The following is a 17,720-nucleotide window of genomic DNA, read 5'->3' as shown; positions in this document are numbered from 1 at the left end:
AGGTCTCCCCGCCACAGCTCGTGCCCCAGGGCCTTTAAATCTTGAGAGGCCACGCCTCTTCCGGATGAGGCTACGCCCTCCCCTCAGGACTCCGGCAGTACTGCTAAGTCCTGTAAGTTACTTTCACCCCTGCTTAGGGAGGATGTGAGGCACTTTACTCAGGTGCATGATGGTACCTGGCCTAAAGCACTAGGGTATTCCTGGATAACAGTAAAGCTACAGGACAACATTTATGTACGCTGTTATGATGGAGGTTGTGTTTGATAGATCTAATTTTTATTTATGTTCATGCATCCCACTATTTTTAGACTTCACTGTTCTTTGGGTTAATTTCCCTTGATCTCACAGAGTAAGTTTTCTTGACCAGAGTGTTTCTGAAACTCTTTATGAAACTCATGTCTCATGACTACGCTATATGGGGGGAGAAAAAGTCTATCATGCTCTTGTTATTGGCAACATTTGAAAATATATATATTTAAAATGACAGTTGGCAGCATAAGAAGAGATACAGTATGTATTCACCATTCAGCTTGTTATGTACACTGGGACTATTACATAAATTAACATGTTTTACAATACCACTCTTCCTAATGTTGAAAAAGCCTTAATCATTTTTCCTCAGAAGGAGTAGGGTCTCTTGATTCAGGGGCTTAGTAACTGGACGGGAAGCCTTTCACATTTACTATATAGGTCACCATTTTAATCTGGTATAAAAATAGCAAACAACAACTAAAACCACCCATCAGCCATTAGAAGGTAAAAGTGTAATACAGCCTTGGGGAAGTTGATCCTGCCACTGTCTAGCCTGTAACTGTTTTGTGGATTTTTGGAGGTTTTCAAATGGCAGTTTTGTCACTGACATTTCCTGCATGCTAGTCATATGAAATGTGCTGCTGCTCTAAGAAGTAAACTATTCCACATGGCCCCCCTGCCTAACTCTAGAGGAGAATGAAAAGATAGCGACTCTCAGTTATACCACTACCACTAGCAAATTACTAAAAAGTCAAAAGCCGTGTCCTGCTATTTTGAGGATGTCATCCCAGTAATGGAAAATTTATCTACACACTTACCCGAAGTTCCTTCCTCTGTATCTGGTTCACGAGTGCTTGACTGGCAGGACTGCAGTGGAGTCAAAAACAGGTCCTGTCTTGCTGCACAGCTGGATCCCTCAGTTGCCTGTCCCTCATCTTCCTCATCCACCATCTCATCCTCACTGTTCATGGCAGGGGCCTGGGACTCAGGCTCCTCAGAGGTATCCACAGTGATGTGTGGGTAGTGGGGTCTCCCCCGGGATGGCATGCAGCTTGTTTTAAGAGTGGTATATCTGCAGCTTGGCACAGGATCGATTGTTGCCATCCCTGGGCCACCCTTCTGGTATGCCTGCTGCAACTTCTTGTCTTTCATTCAGTGCTGCTGCTGGTCCCTATTGCACCCCTTCTCGTGCATCACCCAAGCCATCTGCTCATAGATGTCCACATTTCTACAGCTTGTTCGGAGCTGTACTTGCATAGCATCTTCTCCCTATGCACTGAGAAGATCCACTATCTCCTGTGTACTTCAGGCACGAGTGCGTCATTGGGCAGTTGCATTCAACAATGGAGAGCCGCTAGGTGTGCTTGCCAAGCTGGGCAACCAGGAAAAGGAATTTTTAAAATTCCTTTTAAGAGGAGGGGGTGAGTTTCCAATCTTTGTGGCCTCTGAGCAGTGGAGTTCAAAATGGTGACCATAGCAGTCAGTTTGGGATATTGTGGGATAGCTGCTAGAGGACTGTTAGGATCAACACAGGTAACAGTGTCTATACTTGTGCTGTGTTGACCATAGTACATCGACCATGGCTCGATGTCATTCAGGGAGGTGGCATTACTATGTTTGCATAACAGGGCACTTACATTGTTGGGAGACAAATTTAAGTCTAGACACATGCACGACTAGGTCAATGCAAGGCACCGTTACGTCAACATAACTTTGTAGTGTAGACCAGGGCCCTGCAATTGCAATTTAGGCTCCACTCCTACAAACATTTATGCAAATGAGTAGTCCAGTTGAAGTCAAGGGGACTACTCACAAGCATAAGTGTTTGGAGGAGGTAAGTTAACAATTCTGTTGAGAATGGGCAAGAAATTCAGAATTCAGTTTATTCTCTCTTAGCTGTGTTGGCTCTACAGGCTCAAGAGTGAAAAGTAAGAAAATTTTATTTTTATCTGCTGGTTTTAGTGATGTGACTGAGTGCACACAGGGGGTAAGAACATGTTCTATTTACAGTGTCACATTCTTCAGAGAAGAACCATGGTTTAAAAAAAAATCAATTCCATATCCATTTCACCCCTTTAAAAAGTGTTACAGTATTCACATTTCACATTCAACTGGCACTATCACTAAGTTCTGAAGACTGCAGTGCCATTACCTAATTGGAGTTGAAGTACACTATGCACTTATCTTTCCCAACCAGACAATCTGCTGGAAGAATGTTGCAATAGAACTGGAGTTTATTCTGGAGTTCAGTGTGTGTGAAATGTGACATAAACACACTTTCGTGACAGTATAGATCAGTGGTTCTTAACCTTTACTGCAGCCTGCACCCCCTTTGGTTCTCAAAAATACGTTCTCGTACCCCTTATCAAAAATTGTTGAAGTAGGTCAGTTCTTTAAACCTAGATATATCATAATTATAGAATGAAAGAGTGAATTATATATTTATTTTAATTTCACAGTTAAAATTTAAGGCAGTAATTGTTAAAAAATGTATAATGGTTTGATGAAAAAGTAGTTGTACTTACATGCCTGTGCTTAATCTGTTTGACATGTCTCGCACCCCCAAAAAGGGCATCTCACATCCCTAGGTGGTGCATGCACCCCAGGTTAAGAACCACTGGTATAGATGGTGATACTTTCCTAGCTCCATTACTGAGCCACATGAAGGCAGCAAACACATCAGTCTGTGGAACGATGATATCTTTTTCATGTATATTAATGCTTATCTCAGGTTTCATTGGTTCCAGATATACACTGCTTTTCAGTCACAGTGTTAGTTTCAGATTTACTGCTGCTATATTAGAAGTCACAAAATAGTGTGGTATCTCCATAGTAAGACATTTACCTTTAACTGGTACACAAATTCCTCCATATGTAGAGATTTTCCCAGGGGCCCCATATATCCTGGGTTACTTTAAAAAACCTGGATTTACATTTGCTTATGCTAGTGTCTATTTTAAACCTCATCATGTTTCTATTTATATCTAGATTTACATACTAGAATCACACACGTTCAATTGCATCACAGTCCCAATAAAGAATCCTTCATTTTCATTTGGTCAGTAGAGGGCTGCAGTTTGGTTGCTGACCAAAGCCCATTCATTTTTTTGTTTGGTTCTCTTTCTTTCTTTTCGTGTTTTGTTTTTAAAAAAGCAGCAGCGTTCAAATCTGTTTTTTCTTAGGAGTGTGAAGATCCTCAAACATTTTGATTATCATAACATTCCCTTCCCCCTATCCCACACACACTTTCCAATTTTCCAGGATGGCAGCATTGCGGATCCAAACCTATGTTTCTTTAAATAGCAGTAGTGGAGCAATGCAACTGTTCTGGTCCAAAATCTGTCACAATGCCAAGTGGTGATAGGGTAAATTGATGACCCAAACAGTTGCATAAAGCTCTAAAATAGTGCTAGACTAAGTATTCTGATAGAGTCCAATGTGAACCTTGAAGATGTTCATTTAAAAAGTGAGTTTGCATGAACAAAAGTACACTGAATACAAAAAGTATCAACAAAATCAAAAAACAAATGAAGCAAAAATGTAAGAGGCAAACTAAACAAACACAGGAGCAGCTAAAAATCAGCAGCCTAATGATATTATTTAATAATAAGAACATCTATAGGGAAGGTGATGTTGCAGGGCAAGTTGCAGAATAATGAGAGAGAAACAACATTAATTGGAGGCTCAGGTTTGTACACAGAAATCAGTCTCTTGGTAAGGTTTGATTGCAGAGGTTCTTCTGGGTTCTCTCACACTGAGAACAACAAAACAGAAAAGTACAAACCATACAGAGTGAGTAGCCATATTTCCCCAGAGCTGCCTGCCCTGGATTCTGGTTGACAACCTCCTACTTCCACTCCTCCGAAGCATATAAAATTACCCATTGTAGCACCCTTTGCCATCAAGGTGTATAGCTAAATCAGTGTGGTTTGTTCTTGGCTACCCTAGCAACTACATGTTCAGTCAAACTAGTTCATTATTATGACCAATAAGTAACTTACCTAATGAAGACAAGGTTTTAGAACGACTCCTTTCTTTTAAAATTTTGATTGGGATAGATTAGGGAAAAATTAAAATTTCACTCCATCTTTTGTGAAGAACAGCAAGACTATTTTATTGAACTCAAATGAGCAAAAGGAGTGTAATTAGTTTTATTAGGTAATAATGATAAGTTTATTGTCTGGACTCTGGAATATAGGTGACAACGGTAGTACTTTAACCCTGAAACACATGCCAGCAGGGCTTAACTGAGGTGTACATTAAGTGGCCAGTCCTGCACCCACTGAATTCAATTGTAAATACTTCCACTGATTTCAGTGAGTGCAGGATTTACCCCTAAAAGTCAGTTCTGATGTAAATTCCCTTGACTTCAGTGGATTTACTCTTGATTTGTACCCAGTATAATTGAGATTAGAATTAAGCCCTCTGTTTCTGAGAACACAACACACACACACAATATCTACCAATAGAGGTACAGTGTCCAGATCCTTGGCTTGTGTAAATTGCCATAGCTCTATTGACTTCACAGAATATAAACTGATTTACACCAGCTAAGAATTTGGCTCCTAATGTTTTGAGTGTTTAAAAGACACTCTTCTAGACTTTATTTTAAGGATGGACAAGATGTATGAAATATTTTTCTGGATTAAATTCCAAAGATGTAAAATGTATGCAAAATGCTGATAAGGCATTTCCACAAAAACAGACATAACTCTCCTTTGGAGACAAAATTCCATACCTCAACATTTCCAGCCCAGAATCTACATCTCCATGCTCTCACCAACCATAAAATTACCTGTGCAAGGTGACAGATTATTCAGTTTTCAAAGAGTACATCAGTTTGCAAAGTTCTATGCTTCCACGAAATAGAGAACACAGCGGGAGTATCAGCTGCAATCCAGGCATACATATATTATACAACTCTTGTAATGCGAGAGTATATCGCATAGAAGGTATAATATAAATTAAAATTACCACAGAAAATATGTAACCAGCTGGCAGCCTTGCACCAGACTTGCAAAGAAAGCTCCATTCAAACCTATTTCAAATTTGTACCCTAAAACAATTTTTGCCTTCAGTTACATACATGAAATATTGTTGACTGCACTGGATTTGCTCAGTTGTAACTAAAGGCAGAATTTGACCCTGAACATCAAAATAAAAGGTTATTATTTTCTTCAAGGGAAAAGCCCATGTAGGTGCTAGGAAACATTATAAACTGAAAATCAATTTCCACCTATCTTCTAAGCTGAGGTGAGCGGCTGTCCTCTTGCAGAACGTGAAGTGGGCTTGACCCTCCAAAGCCACTGGTGTACCGAGATCTTGGGAAATCCATCGAACATTAGGGCTCTTGTAAGGAGAATCAGCCTACTCTCTGGCCCCACATTCCTTAAGGAAATGTGTTGCTATGGTCTCCACATAAGCCTCTCTCTGCCTCAGTCTTCCCACCTTTGCACTGGGGTTGGGGAGTGTTTCACGCCACAGATGTGGAAGCAGCATAAGGCCATCATTATCTTGGTTTAAGCCTGGTGGTTTAAGGGAGGCAATGGCCATCTGTCAGGCTCATTCCACTCACCCTCTCCAAAATAAAGCATTGACTGTGCAGACTTGGGGAAGAGGAGCTTGTACAGGCTGAATCTGATTAGTATTAAAAAATGAAAACTGAGGTGAACAATAAAATAGGTAAAAGCCCCAATTACCTCAGTTGTTAATGATTAACTGGAAAACCATCAATGAACTTAGTACCTGAGTGTGGAATTTGGAATCTGACCTTTACTACATCTAGATAAACAGGGTTGCAGATTCAGAGGCTCTCTTTGCAAACTTCACTCCAATCTGAAGAGTTCACTTGGTAGCTTTAACATTTAATGCTGTACTCAAGAGCTCAGACGAGTCAAACATGATTCTTCTTACTGTGCTTTTCCTCTGCATCTTTTCCACATACTCTGCCTCAGTTAAAGGTAGGTCTATGCTGTGTTTGATTGATCTTTTGGTGGTAGCAGTGGTGAATGTACAATGGTATATTTTTTACATACGAAAGGAAGATCTTATGCTAAATGGGTTCTCGAGGAGCAGAATTTTAAAATGGATTTACTAAATGAAAATAAATATGCAGCACACGCTCTTGTAGAGTTAGTTTCACCCTAGTTTATAGAAAAAGCAAAGGGGTCAAGTGCATTTGGCACTGGCCTAGAAGTCAGAAGATCTGGCTTCTAGTCTTGGCATTACAAGTGACCTGGGGCAAGTCACTTCACCTTTCTGCTTCTTAATTGTTAAATGGGGCTAATGCTATTTTGACTTCAAAGGCACTACTCACATGCTTAAAGTTAAGCACTTGTTTAAGAGCTTTGATGGATCAGAGCCAGAGCTCTCAGCTCTGCATAACTGAGCCCTATGTGCCTGTTCCAGCTCCCAATAAAATCAATAAAAAGACTCCCATTAACTTGAATGGGAGTTGGAGCTGGATCTGCTCTCACAGTGAAATTCTGGATGCCCACATAAAGTGGCTTTATGCAGGTTTCCTGCACAAGAGTCAGGGGTACAAAATCCACACACAGGACTTCCCTGCAGCCCATCTGTACACTTCAGTGTCACCAACCTATGGAATTGTAGAAGTTGTCCTTGCACAATGCCTAGGTGGGGATATTCTGCCACTGTTAGTAAATGATAGAGTAAATGTAAAGACTTTTAGGCCAAACCAATCAACATTTTGGGTGAAAATGATGTAAGAGCATTGTGTTCTATGAGTGTACTTCAAGGGCCACATTCTTAAAACTCAGATAAACGGTAATTCATATAGTTTTATGCAGGTACCCTGCATCCATAATTAACCAACCCTCCAATATTAGGCCAGGCGGTAGGGCAGCCTGTGGGATAGATTAGTTGTTACTGCCCCTCCTCGTCCCTCATGTAGAGAATCCAGGTCATTGGATCTGTGTAAGCACAGACCAAGTGGCTGCTCCTCCAGCTCACTGCCACTTGGGCCCCACTGCTCTCTTCCACACCAGTATATGCGGAACCACCTCCTCAGTTTGCAATGGGTGCAGAGGCTCCCTGTGCATCTTCTCTGCTCACAGGGCTCATCATACAATCCCTCTACCACTAAGTGAATTTCACCACGCTGCCATAACGATCTTCTATAACTACTCACTAACGTGCTGTACCTCTAGTATTTGCTATTCTCAGCTTCTGAGATAATGTTATTTTAGCCAAGCTTCTCCATGATGTAAAGTAATATGGAATAAAAATCCTTAGCACTTTACATCTCCAACGTGCTGTACAAACATTAACTCACTCAGTAATTCTCAAAACAGCCATGTGAGAAATCATTATTTCCATTGCACAGATGGGGAACCTGAAACTCAAAGAGGTTAAGTGATTTGTCCAAGGCCAGAGGGTGAATCAGTGGCAGAGCTGGGATTAGAATTCAGTTCTTTGCTCTCAGTCCACCAGACTGTGCTGCCTTTTTAAAATACTTACGGAGTATTCTTTACATTCAAGTCAGTCGGATAATTGCACATGATACTTTTCTAGCTTTGGTTACATTATAAAATGTTTTCAAATAAATAGATGGCTTTCATTTTTTTAAAGGTATCCAATATCATAAGAACTGGCAAATGTAATTTATGGTCTTAGAGCCAGTTAGTGGTTAGAGATGCACATGTTGTGCATGCCAAATGTATTAATAAAAGGCACAGGATTTGACAGCTGTCTCTGCTCATGCAGTGTAACCTTCTGTATTATACACTATCATAATTTAATTATAGAATTGGCATGTTACCCTTAATGACAGACACTTAACATTACTAGTCAAACTATGTGTTATGCACTCCACCTTGAAAGCGACATAGTCCATGCAGGCATTTCTGACCCCAACACAGTATAGCAGAATGCTGTTTCTGGGTCCAGTCCTGGTCCATTTTAAGCCAGTGAGGGTTTTGCCATTGACTGCAATGGAAATAGGATCAAAGGAATAAACAACATTATGTAGGACTGACAGTGCAGATCTCTGAAAGGCAGCATAACACTAAGTCTCTGATTTTTGGGAGAGGTTTCTATTGGCTAGGAACAGAAATGCAGTGTAACCTTCTATATTATACACTATCATGATTTAATTATTTACATAAACAGTACTGCTATTTTTCTTATGATGGAAATAGTATGTGTATTTTGTAAAGCTATCTTGGGTATTGGTTTTGTGCATAACATCACCCAGTCCACATAAAGCACAGCTGCTAATATCTTCTTTGCCTGTTAATCTAGCCACGTTACCCTACTGCCTCTTTAATCTCCACTGAATTCCCCTTTTCTAGTGCAGTAAGTTCATGGTTGCCCCCTTCCCTACTTGCCCTCCCTAGTCTCTTATCACGTCTTCCCACCACAAACCCTCTTCAGCCTTGTGACTGGTGTGTCTGCTACTCCAACACCTGTCTGTACTTTCTTCCATGCTGCCTCTTATGCATGGAAAGCCCTTGCTGAGCTGGTGCATAAAGCCACTATCCTCCCCACATTTCAGTACCTCCCAGACACTCATTGCTTCCATGACTACCAGGAGAAACTAGCCGGTGAAGTCACTTGCGTATCCGTTTCCTGCATGAGTGAACTGCTCCTCTGTGTGGGGAGGGGTCCAGTGCTGGACGGGTAGGGCACAAAGGAATATTAAATGAGAACTACTGTAGAAAAATACCCATGGGCTGAATTGTGGAGGAAGGGTGAAAAAAGGGGAATGTAGGGAGCTTAAATTTAAGAAAAATGTAAAAAGAGAACAATCAATCCTATGCTGTAACTAACAAGACCTGTCTATCATCGCCCTGATCATTTTACTCACATGTCCTTTCCCCCATCCTTCATTTGCCTTTGCCTTTTTAGATTGAATGCTCTCGGGGGTAAGGACAGCATCATCTTCTGTGGTTAGAAAGTACCTAGCACAGTGCACGACCCCAATCGCAATAAATATTAAATACTCAACAGTGTAATTGGTACTAAGTTACAGTACACGTAAAACAAGCCATGGGACTTCAGCAAAGATTTATTTCCAGGAATTGGGGTCTGATAGTGTTGACAAGCTTTTATGAGGTGCTGAGCACCTGCCACTGAAGTTGATAGGAGCAGAGGGTGCTCAGCACTTCACAGGAAGCACTCGCAGACCCTTTCAGGAGCAGGCCCTTTATTTGTAAAGCTCTGATTTTTAAAGAAAACCCTCTTGCCCACAAGGAAGTGCTTCCCAGCATCATTACTGTAGCAAGAAAACAAGACAACAGCCCCAACTTTCAGCTCTAGGGTAGTAGGTCTCAATATCAGGGCCTGCAAAATCTCAGGGCCAGATCCTCAGCTGGTGCAAATCAGCGTTGTTCTATTGAACTTCTATGGTGCTAAGCCAATTTACAGTGGCTGAAGATCTGGCTCTTTGGGAGTACAGCCTCCCTTAGAGAAGTACGTTTCGGTTCCGTTTGACTGTACCTTAGCCTGCTATTGACTATCACATTTGAAAACATTTGACCAAAAAATGGGAGTGTGAAGTGCCTTGAGAGATTTTTTTTTTTAAACTTATGGACACTTGATTTTTAAAAAAAGAAATCCATCCTGTCATGGTGGATTTCCAAGATGTATCTAATCAAAAGAAGAATTTAAACTTTTATCTTCCATTTGAACAAAAACAAACTTTGCATTTTTTCTTGATTAGATGTATTGAAACTTGTATTTAGCCACGTCATATCAAATGGTGCAAGACATTATACAAATTGGGAAACCCTAGTACTGTCAATTCTCTGACAGGAACATAGAACACACTGACTGAGTTCCAGTTGGTTTGAGACTCTGTCTGAGGTGATGTGGGGGATTTTCCTTTTCTGTGTTTCCCAAGAGACTTATTCGTCCGTCCTGTAGAAAACAATACTACCTTTTCCAGTTTAACTCTGCTGCAGAGGTTTGAATGCAGTTTCTTCAGTTTAAGGGTCTGATCCTGCACCCATTGAAGTCCATGGCAAGCCTCCCTTGGTGTAGGATTGGAGCCTAATAGGGCTCAGCGCTTTAGTTACAAATAGAACGTCAAATCATTATAATGCAAAGTAATTTGGAGGGCAAGGGGGAGGAGGGATCTCATTTTTGTCCAGTTACTTTACTTTGTGCCTTTGGCAGCCAGAGGTGTTGAAACTAGGGGTGCTGCCCCAGCCCCCACCCCCTGGCTTAAAGTGGTTTCTATTATATCCAGGGTTTACAGTTGGGTTCAGTGGCTCTGAGCAACCCCACAATACAAATTGTTCCAGTGCCCTGTTGGCAGCACTTTGTACATAGTCAGTCAGTTTCACATCCCATCTCCAGCCCCAGCCTCTATATGATGAGTGAATTAGTCAATACTCCCTTGCACAGAAAAGGCCTTTATAATGATCAACAAGAGAGGAGAAAAACCCTTGTAAACATTTATTTAAAGGGAATTTTATACATTTATTTCACGGCATACCATTTAAAGGATGTGCTACCAGAAACTTTTTTTTTTTAAAAAGGTGAGTTTAAAAAATTCCAATTGATAGCATCCTTTTAAAAACAAACACTTTACTCAAGACACTTTATGGATCAAATGGGGTAACCGTTCCATGTGCTGCAATTAAAGTGAGTGAAACCTCCATGCAGTGTGACTCTCATATCAGGCCTACGGCAAAGCTAGCTCCCACTTCTGAGGCTGGGGAGGGATCCTTGACAGTGGAACTGGGGTGTGATGTGTCCCCCTGCCGTAGCTGTGCAGAGGAGAAGGGAGGAGGGGATAGGGCATTGGGCACTCTGGGCAGGTTAGCTGAGATGGTGGAAAAAACTCTTGAGCCTTGTCTACACACTCCAGCTTCGGCCTACATTAGCAATAGCAGAGCTGAACCGCTGGGGAACAATATGTGCCATTTTTGCTGGTGCAGAAGCACTGGAAGTATCAATAGGAGCACACCTATGGCAGGGGGTGCCCTAAATTAGATGCCTAATTTGAAAGCTGGGTCTGTGATTTTATTTTATTTATTGTGGGGACATGTGTCTTTTAAAATACATTGTGTGGTCTAAACGTAACAAAATCAAGTGATAACTCCCAGAGACATGTATTTTATTTGAAGAAAATGGGTTTACTGCTCTGAGTGCAAAAAACAACCCCACTGTTTTCTACTGATCTTCATTACTTTCATTTGTGTCATCCCTTGGATGGAGTCTCAATGCAGTGACTACAGGCAAGGTCCTGAAAGATGAGGAGTGATTCCTAATATAGGCTGAGTGCCTTCAACTTCCATTAACTCCCATGGGAGATCAAGGCACTCAGCACTTCTCAGGTTGCCAGACAGATTGCTTTCTAGTGATAGGAAATTCTTTATATTCTGAGCTCACTCTGAATTCATTTTTTTAAAAAACCCATCCAAAGGGAAGAATTGGAACTTAAGCCAAATCGTCTATCATCTCTGTGTAAAGTTACAAAGGTTTTTTACGGATATTCTGGTCTAATTGCCTAACTCTCAAAAGCAGTCCCATTAAAGTCAATGTAACTCAGTAAAGGTTGCAGGTTCAGACACTGAATCCTTTGTTAGAGAAAAGGTCTTTAGTTCTTCTAAAGCTGATTCTACACGTTAGAGAGAAAATGACAGATAATTTGGGTCTGTGGTGATTGCTAAAATGATGCCATGTGCATTTTTTGTCTTTTTCCACCCAGGGCACACTACAGGACCAAGAATAAATAATGACAAGCTATACAAATTCATCTATTCAACAGAAGTGTTTATCGACAGGGTTAAACGATTACCAGAGGATAGCGTGGGCTACCGGATTTCATCCGGTGTGGATGTCAACCTAGTATGGAGAAACCCCAACAATGATGATGACCAATTGATCAAAATTATGGTAGGAGTTTTCAAAAGCATATAAAAGCAGACAAATTACTTAAAGACCACACCTTTTTCAGTCGTCTATTCCCATTGTGTGCTGCTTTGTGACATGTACAATAAATTAAGAGTGTTTATCAAAATTGAGATGAATTACTCAAACAAAAGAGATTGTTACACATCTACAAGCCAGAAATCTGTTACCTGTTGAAACAAGATATCTGAGGTAAAGGCCAGGCACTACAATGTTCTGAGCACCTCCTGTTGCTATAGGAAACATCCATGTGAGGACAAGATCTAATAGGTCCTTTCCATCCTAAGTTTTGACTCTATGACAAGTCCTCCATTATGTCTATGTAACATATGTAATATTTTGGCACCACGTAATGTTTTGTTTACTGGAGTGATTATACTTTGCCGGAGTGATGCTCAGATTCTAAACAAATCTCCATCCAAACTAAAAATAAAGTTTTCCAAGATCTGTCTATACAAAAAAAGATCTAACTGCCTTATCGAACAGTCATTACGTATGACCCTGTTGTAAACATTATTAGGAGTTGCAGATATTCTAGTAGGTTCTGTTTAATTGACAGTATAGGCAGATAGATCTTGAAGAAATGTTTCCTGTTGGGGTACACTTCTTTTTTAGAAGATGAACATATCACCATGCCATCCTATCTGAGTCTCGCCAACTAAAATTAGTTTTGTAAGTTCAGTAGCTGCCTACAGAATATAAAATCACTATGTGGTACCAAAACATAGGCCAGATTAACATAACAGCTCCGCACCCAACAGCTTCCATTTAGGTACCAACATGAGCTGGCCAGATTGTCAGATGTGCTCAGCATCCAGCAGCTCTTGTTGAGAACAATGAGATTTGCTAGATACTTTTGAAAATCTACCCATTTCAGTTAGGTGCCTTCCTCCCTATGATTGCTCCCTATGTTGTTGTTTGCTTTTACTTTTCTAGATAAAAGATGTTAAGATTGAAAATGTGAATGAACGTCCAGCAGCAAAAAACATCTTTAAAGGGAAACACTCAGAAAATATAATTGGAAAGGAATATCTGTCAGCTTTACAAAGGCCTGTAGTTCTCCAATGGACCCGTGGAAAGGTAAGTCCCTGCCTTTTAAAGTTCATGCATACTCCTTGGTGAAGCCCTGAACAAGTAATTTCTTGTTGGCATGAAAAGATTTAGTAATTTGTTGTCTCTTTAGATTACTAATACACCATCCTGTCTTACTTTTGTACATAAAATATATTCATTTGGGGCTAGATTGTGCCTTGCCATTATTTGGATGCGTTGTGGGGAAGACATAAGGAACCTGGATTCTTGTGTTATGAGAGTGCTCTATGTCTGTATATATGTAAATTGTTCAGGGGACGGGCCAGGAGATATCATTCAAGAATATGTAGCATAGTTCCTAGGTAGGATCAATAAAACTGGCTTTTTTTGCATTGCCGATAGCTTCCTCTGTGCAGCTCTTTACACCAGCTCTTAATACCTTGCATAGGGGCCAGCCAAAACTAGTCCCTGCTTTCTCTGTGCACATCTGGAGGCACGCAGCTATGCAAAGAGGGCCAGGAAAAAGCAAAGCCATGGCTGCACCCCCTCCAGCCCACAGACTTGCTGGGCATGGCACAGCAGAGAGAGCAGGCCACAGCATCCCAGAGGAACAGAGAGGAGGAGGTAGATTGGGGAGTTATCAGTATACAGGCAGTAACTGAAGCTGTAAAACTGAATGATATCATCCAATGATAAGGGGTGAAATCCTGGTTCTACTGAAATCAATGGGAGTTGTGTCACTGATTTCAGTGGGGCCAGGATTTCACCCAAGAGGTAGAGGGAGAAGAGGAGATATTATTTACCATGAAGACAGACAATACTGAGTCTAGTCTGGAGCAATGTTAATCACTCAGGTGAGTACTTGAGTATATCCCTACTGTCTACAGCAGATTATTGTAGTCAGATAAGTTAATTAGGCATGATATCCAAAACCCTGAATCTTCAATGATTTCAGTGAGATGTAGGCTCCTGACTGTCTAATTCACTTTTGAAAACGTGGCGTAGGTTGTAATTCACGTATGTGTTTACGAAAACTTTATCCGAGATCACCATCCAACACAGCACTCGCGTCAGATCATCATGTAGAGCCTCCACTGGTTACAAAATAATTAGATAAAATATCCTGAGATTGAAAATCTGAAATCTTCTGTGTTGTGTCTGTACTGTAAAATTTTCATCAAGAATCAGGGAGAAAAAAAATATTTTTTTCCCCCCACTGGCAAGGGGCTGGATTGTCATTTTACAACCTGTCCCAAGTAAAGGGTAGCACATAGCTACAGTGCCACAGGAACAGCTCGGAGAACCCGTGGTGACTCAGAGAGAGCTCCCATTTACTCAGGGGAAGGAATAAGTTACTTCACCCTCTTTCATGGAGCAGCTTAGTTTCCTCAGTGTGTCCAGCCAGCTACTTTGACCAATGAATGGGGAGGGTGGAGCCAAGATTACTCCCACTTCCTCTCTATTCCCTTCCTACCCACTGGCTCACAGAGAGTATCGGGAAGCAGCCGCTGCTTTCCCAACTGCAGCCAGTGACAAACCTGCGTTGTGCTGAGCAGGAAGTATGTGGGGTTAGGGGGAGGTGGAGCGGAGGGGGTCACTCCTTTTCAGCCCTCTGCAAAGTTGACTAAGGGTTGTGACAATCTAACCCTCAAAGATCTTCACCTACTGCTGTAAACAGGTTCTGAGCACATACACTGGCTGTCAGCTTGGCCTGCCCCATTGCAGATGCCATCAGGCCTGCTCAGTAAGTTTCAAACTTAGCCTTGTCATCAGTTTTACAAAACATAAAAAGGAACAGAATGGCACTGACTCTCCACTGTACACATCTCTAAACCAGGATTAAAGTATCAGAGTAACACAAACTGAAAACATCTGCTCCCAATACACTGCAAATATGTTGGCAGATGCAGCTCTTGTACTAGAGGCTGAGATGTAGTTTTCCATATAGCGCTTTCTAAAAACTCTTTTTCTTGCCAACTAGTATGTTACTCTATCCTAGGGTGACCAGTCAGCAAATGTGAAAAATCGGGATGGGGTGGGGGGTAATAGGTGCCTATATAAGAAAAAGACCCAAAAATCAGGACTATCCCTATAAAATCAGGACATCTGGTCACCCTATGCTATCCCCTGTCACAATGACAAGATCTCCTCTTCCATGCCTGTTCCCTCTAATGCTGCAACACTAACAGATAACATATTGATTACATTTACAGTTTCTAGGAAGAAGGGCAGTATAAAAGCTCCTTAAATGCAGATTGAAGGTGCAAAGTCTTTTGTTACTAAACAAAAAGCTCAGACAGGACAGTCTTCCCTTGTGGTTCAAAGGTTGGCGCATGCTTGACACGTCATTTAAGTGTCTCCAACTCTGATTTAGTTATGATTCATTCTGACTTTTTGTAAACTTGTGGTTAAAGTGCAATGGGTACTAGATGTATGTGGGGAGGGAATGGGGTGTGAAGGGAGGGATTACTATGGGATGTGATGGTTTTGGCCACATCTTTGAGAGAATAATGCTGTAGGGGACCCATTTCAACATGCATGTAAGAGTGAACCACTTGTGATCTTATATTTAGTTTTCCATTTCCTTTCTAAATTCTGTCTCATTAGCACACAGAAAGTCTTCTCAGGTGAGGCCTTATTTAGTTTTTGCCAGAGGCTTGAAACATCATCACCCCCTTCAGTTATGGGCTGGATCTTGCAGTCAGTGGAGTTTTGCTTAAGAAAGAGCTACAGGATAAGGTCCAATAAGCTCAGTTTCCTGAGCTGAACTCTGGAAACTGGAAGGAGGTTTGCAGGTGATCACGTGGTGTTTCTCTGATTGAATCAGATGTATAGATTTACTGTTTGGTTTTGTTTCCACAGGTTAAAAACTTCTACTCCTACAAAAATGAACCAGCAGTTATTCAAAATCTCAAGAGAGGTCTGGCTAGTCTATTTCAGATACAGCTGCACTCTGGTGCTGCCAAGGAGGTACTGCACTACATCAGCAATATAGAGATAATCAGATTGATATAGAGTACAATTTGATAGAGTCCTGAATGTATGTATGTGGCTCCCACTGACTTCACAAGTATTTAAAGGCCAGGACAGAATTTGGCCTTTTAGTTTAAACTTGAACTTGTGATTACAAAGTTCATCGGTGGAGCCTTTGGTACATTGTGTTTGGCTATATTCAAAGTTGCAGATGTTTAACTTTATAAGGTTTAAAAACTAATTTAGTGAAACCAGAGCTACCCCTGTCTGGACACACTTAATTTGATTTAAAAGTCCCTTTTTTCAATTTAGTTTAGTTCACTAAAGACTCAACTTAAACTAAATCATCCTAAATGAGGTTTAAATAGAATTAAGAGTGTTCAGGCAGGATTAGCAATGGTTTAAGTACATCAGTTTAAAATAATACATTGAGCTAAACTCATGAGACTTTGAACATGGACAAGGCCAGAGTCTTGCCAAAATTCACTCCAGCACAGGCAAATGCAGTGCCATCATCAACTGTTTATAATTTAACATTTGTTTAATTAATGTTTACTTTGCTTCACATGCCGCTTATAAAAAATAATCTCTGCCCATCCAAGAGAAAGTACTTTTTGCATAATTTAAAAACAATCATACAAACAAAAATAAAACCAACAGCCTCTCTTACCCCCCCCACTAGAAAATAATGAACCCAAAATGAAAATCAACCTCAGACAATACACCACCTCTCACACAAGTACCCAAGAGTTAAGAAAACAGATAATCTTTGGAGTGCACTCTATAGCACAACAGATTGATTCAAGTAATTGCCCCTGGACATGTTGTTAAGATTCCTGCAGGTGCCTACCCAGTTGCAAACACTACAAGCCTGCCATCCAGCATAGACAGTGTATGTGTATGAGAGGGGAAAAAACAAACATCAAAAACATGACAACAAATCAGAAATGGGTGACACTGAAAATAATTTTTCCTTTTCCTTTTTCAAGGTGGATGTCTCTGGGAAATGCAATGTTACTTACCATGCTCGAGAAAGTCAAGTGACTAAAATTAAAGCCCTGGGCACCTGTGAAATAGAAAAGACAGGATTTACCAGCCATAATGAGGTACAAAGTGGTTCATTTTTGAAAACATAAATACAAGAATCAGCATGTCAGATAAATGTCTAAAATTAAAATAGCCAGCTCTGAGTGATAGTTTATTTTATGTTTGCCCATATGCAGTGGTAGATATATGTGACCAATGGAAGTCATTTTAATGTACATTACTTGTTTGACCTTAAAATACATTTTTATTATACCTCTTTACTTGCTCTCATTATTCCCTTCCTTGCATTGTAGAGCGCATGCTACAGCTTCATGTTTCATGTAGGACACTTCCTAGTATATGCTTTATCCCCAAATACTATGTGCATTACCAGCAAATGAAAATATGGGGGTAGATCCTCAACCAGCGTAAAATGTCATCGTTCAACTGAAGTCAATGGAATAATAACATGTATACCTGCTGGTGATCTGATCCAGGATGTATTTTACTTGCATTGTCTATGGAAACTTCCAGGATGTCCTGTCTTCTTTGTGATT

General features: G+C 40.7%; 1 protein-coding gene across 1 annotated transcript in view; it reads left to right on the top strand.

The window, feature by feature from the left end:
* Positions 1 to 6,056: 6,056 nt before the first annotated feature.
* The window catches only part of LOC123371501 (microsomal triglyceride transfer protein), a 38,082-nt gene continuing 26,418 nt past the window's right edge, over positions 6,057 to 17,720 (top strand). The window contains exons 1-5 of the mRNA XM_045019202.1: positions 6,057 to 6,212; positions 11,930 to 12,117; positions 13,069 to 13,212; positions 16,027 to 16,134; positions 17,127 to 17,243. Coding sequence (XP_044875137.1) covers positions 6,152 to 6,212; positions 11,930 to 12,117; positions 13,069 to 13,212; positions 16,027 to 16,134; positions 17,127 to 17,243 — 618 coding nt within the window. The 5' untranslated portion in view covers positions 6,057 to 6,151. The remainder of the gene's footprint in view (positions 6,213 to 11,929; positions 12,118 to 13,068; positions 13,213 to 16,026; positions 16,135 to 17,126; positions 17,244 to 17,720) is intronic.

This window comes from Mauremys mutica, chromosome 5 (assembly GCF_020497125.1).
Source record: "Mauremys mutica isolate MM-2020 ecotype Southern chromosome 5, ASM2049712v1, whole genome shotgun sequence".
NCBI classification, from domain to species: Eukaryota; Metazoa; Chordata; order Testudines; family Geoemydidae; genus Mauremys; species Mauremys mutica.
This window is presented reverse-complemented; position numbering and strand designations above follow the sequence as displayed.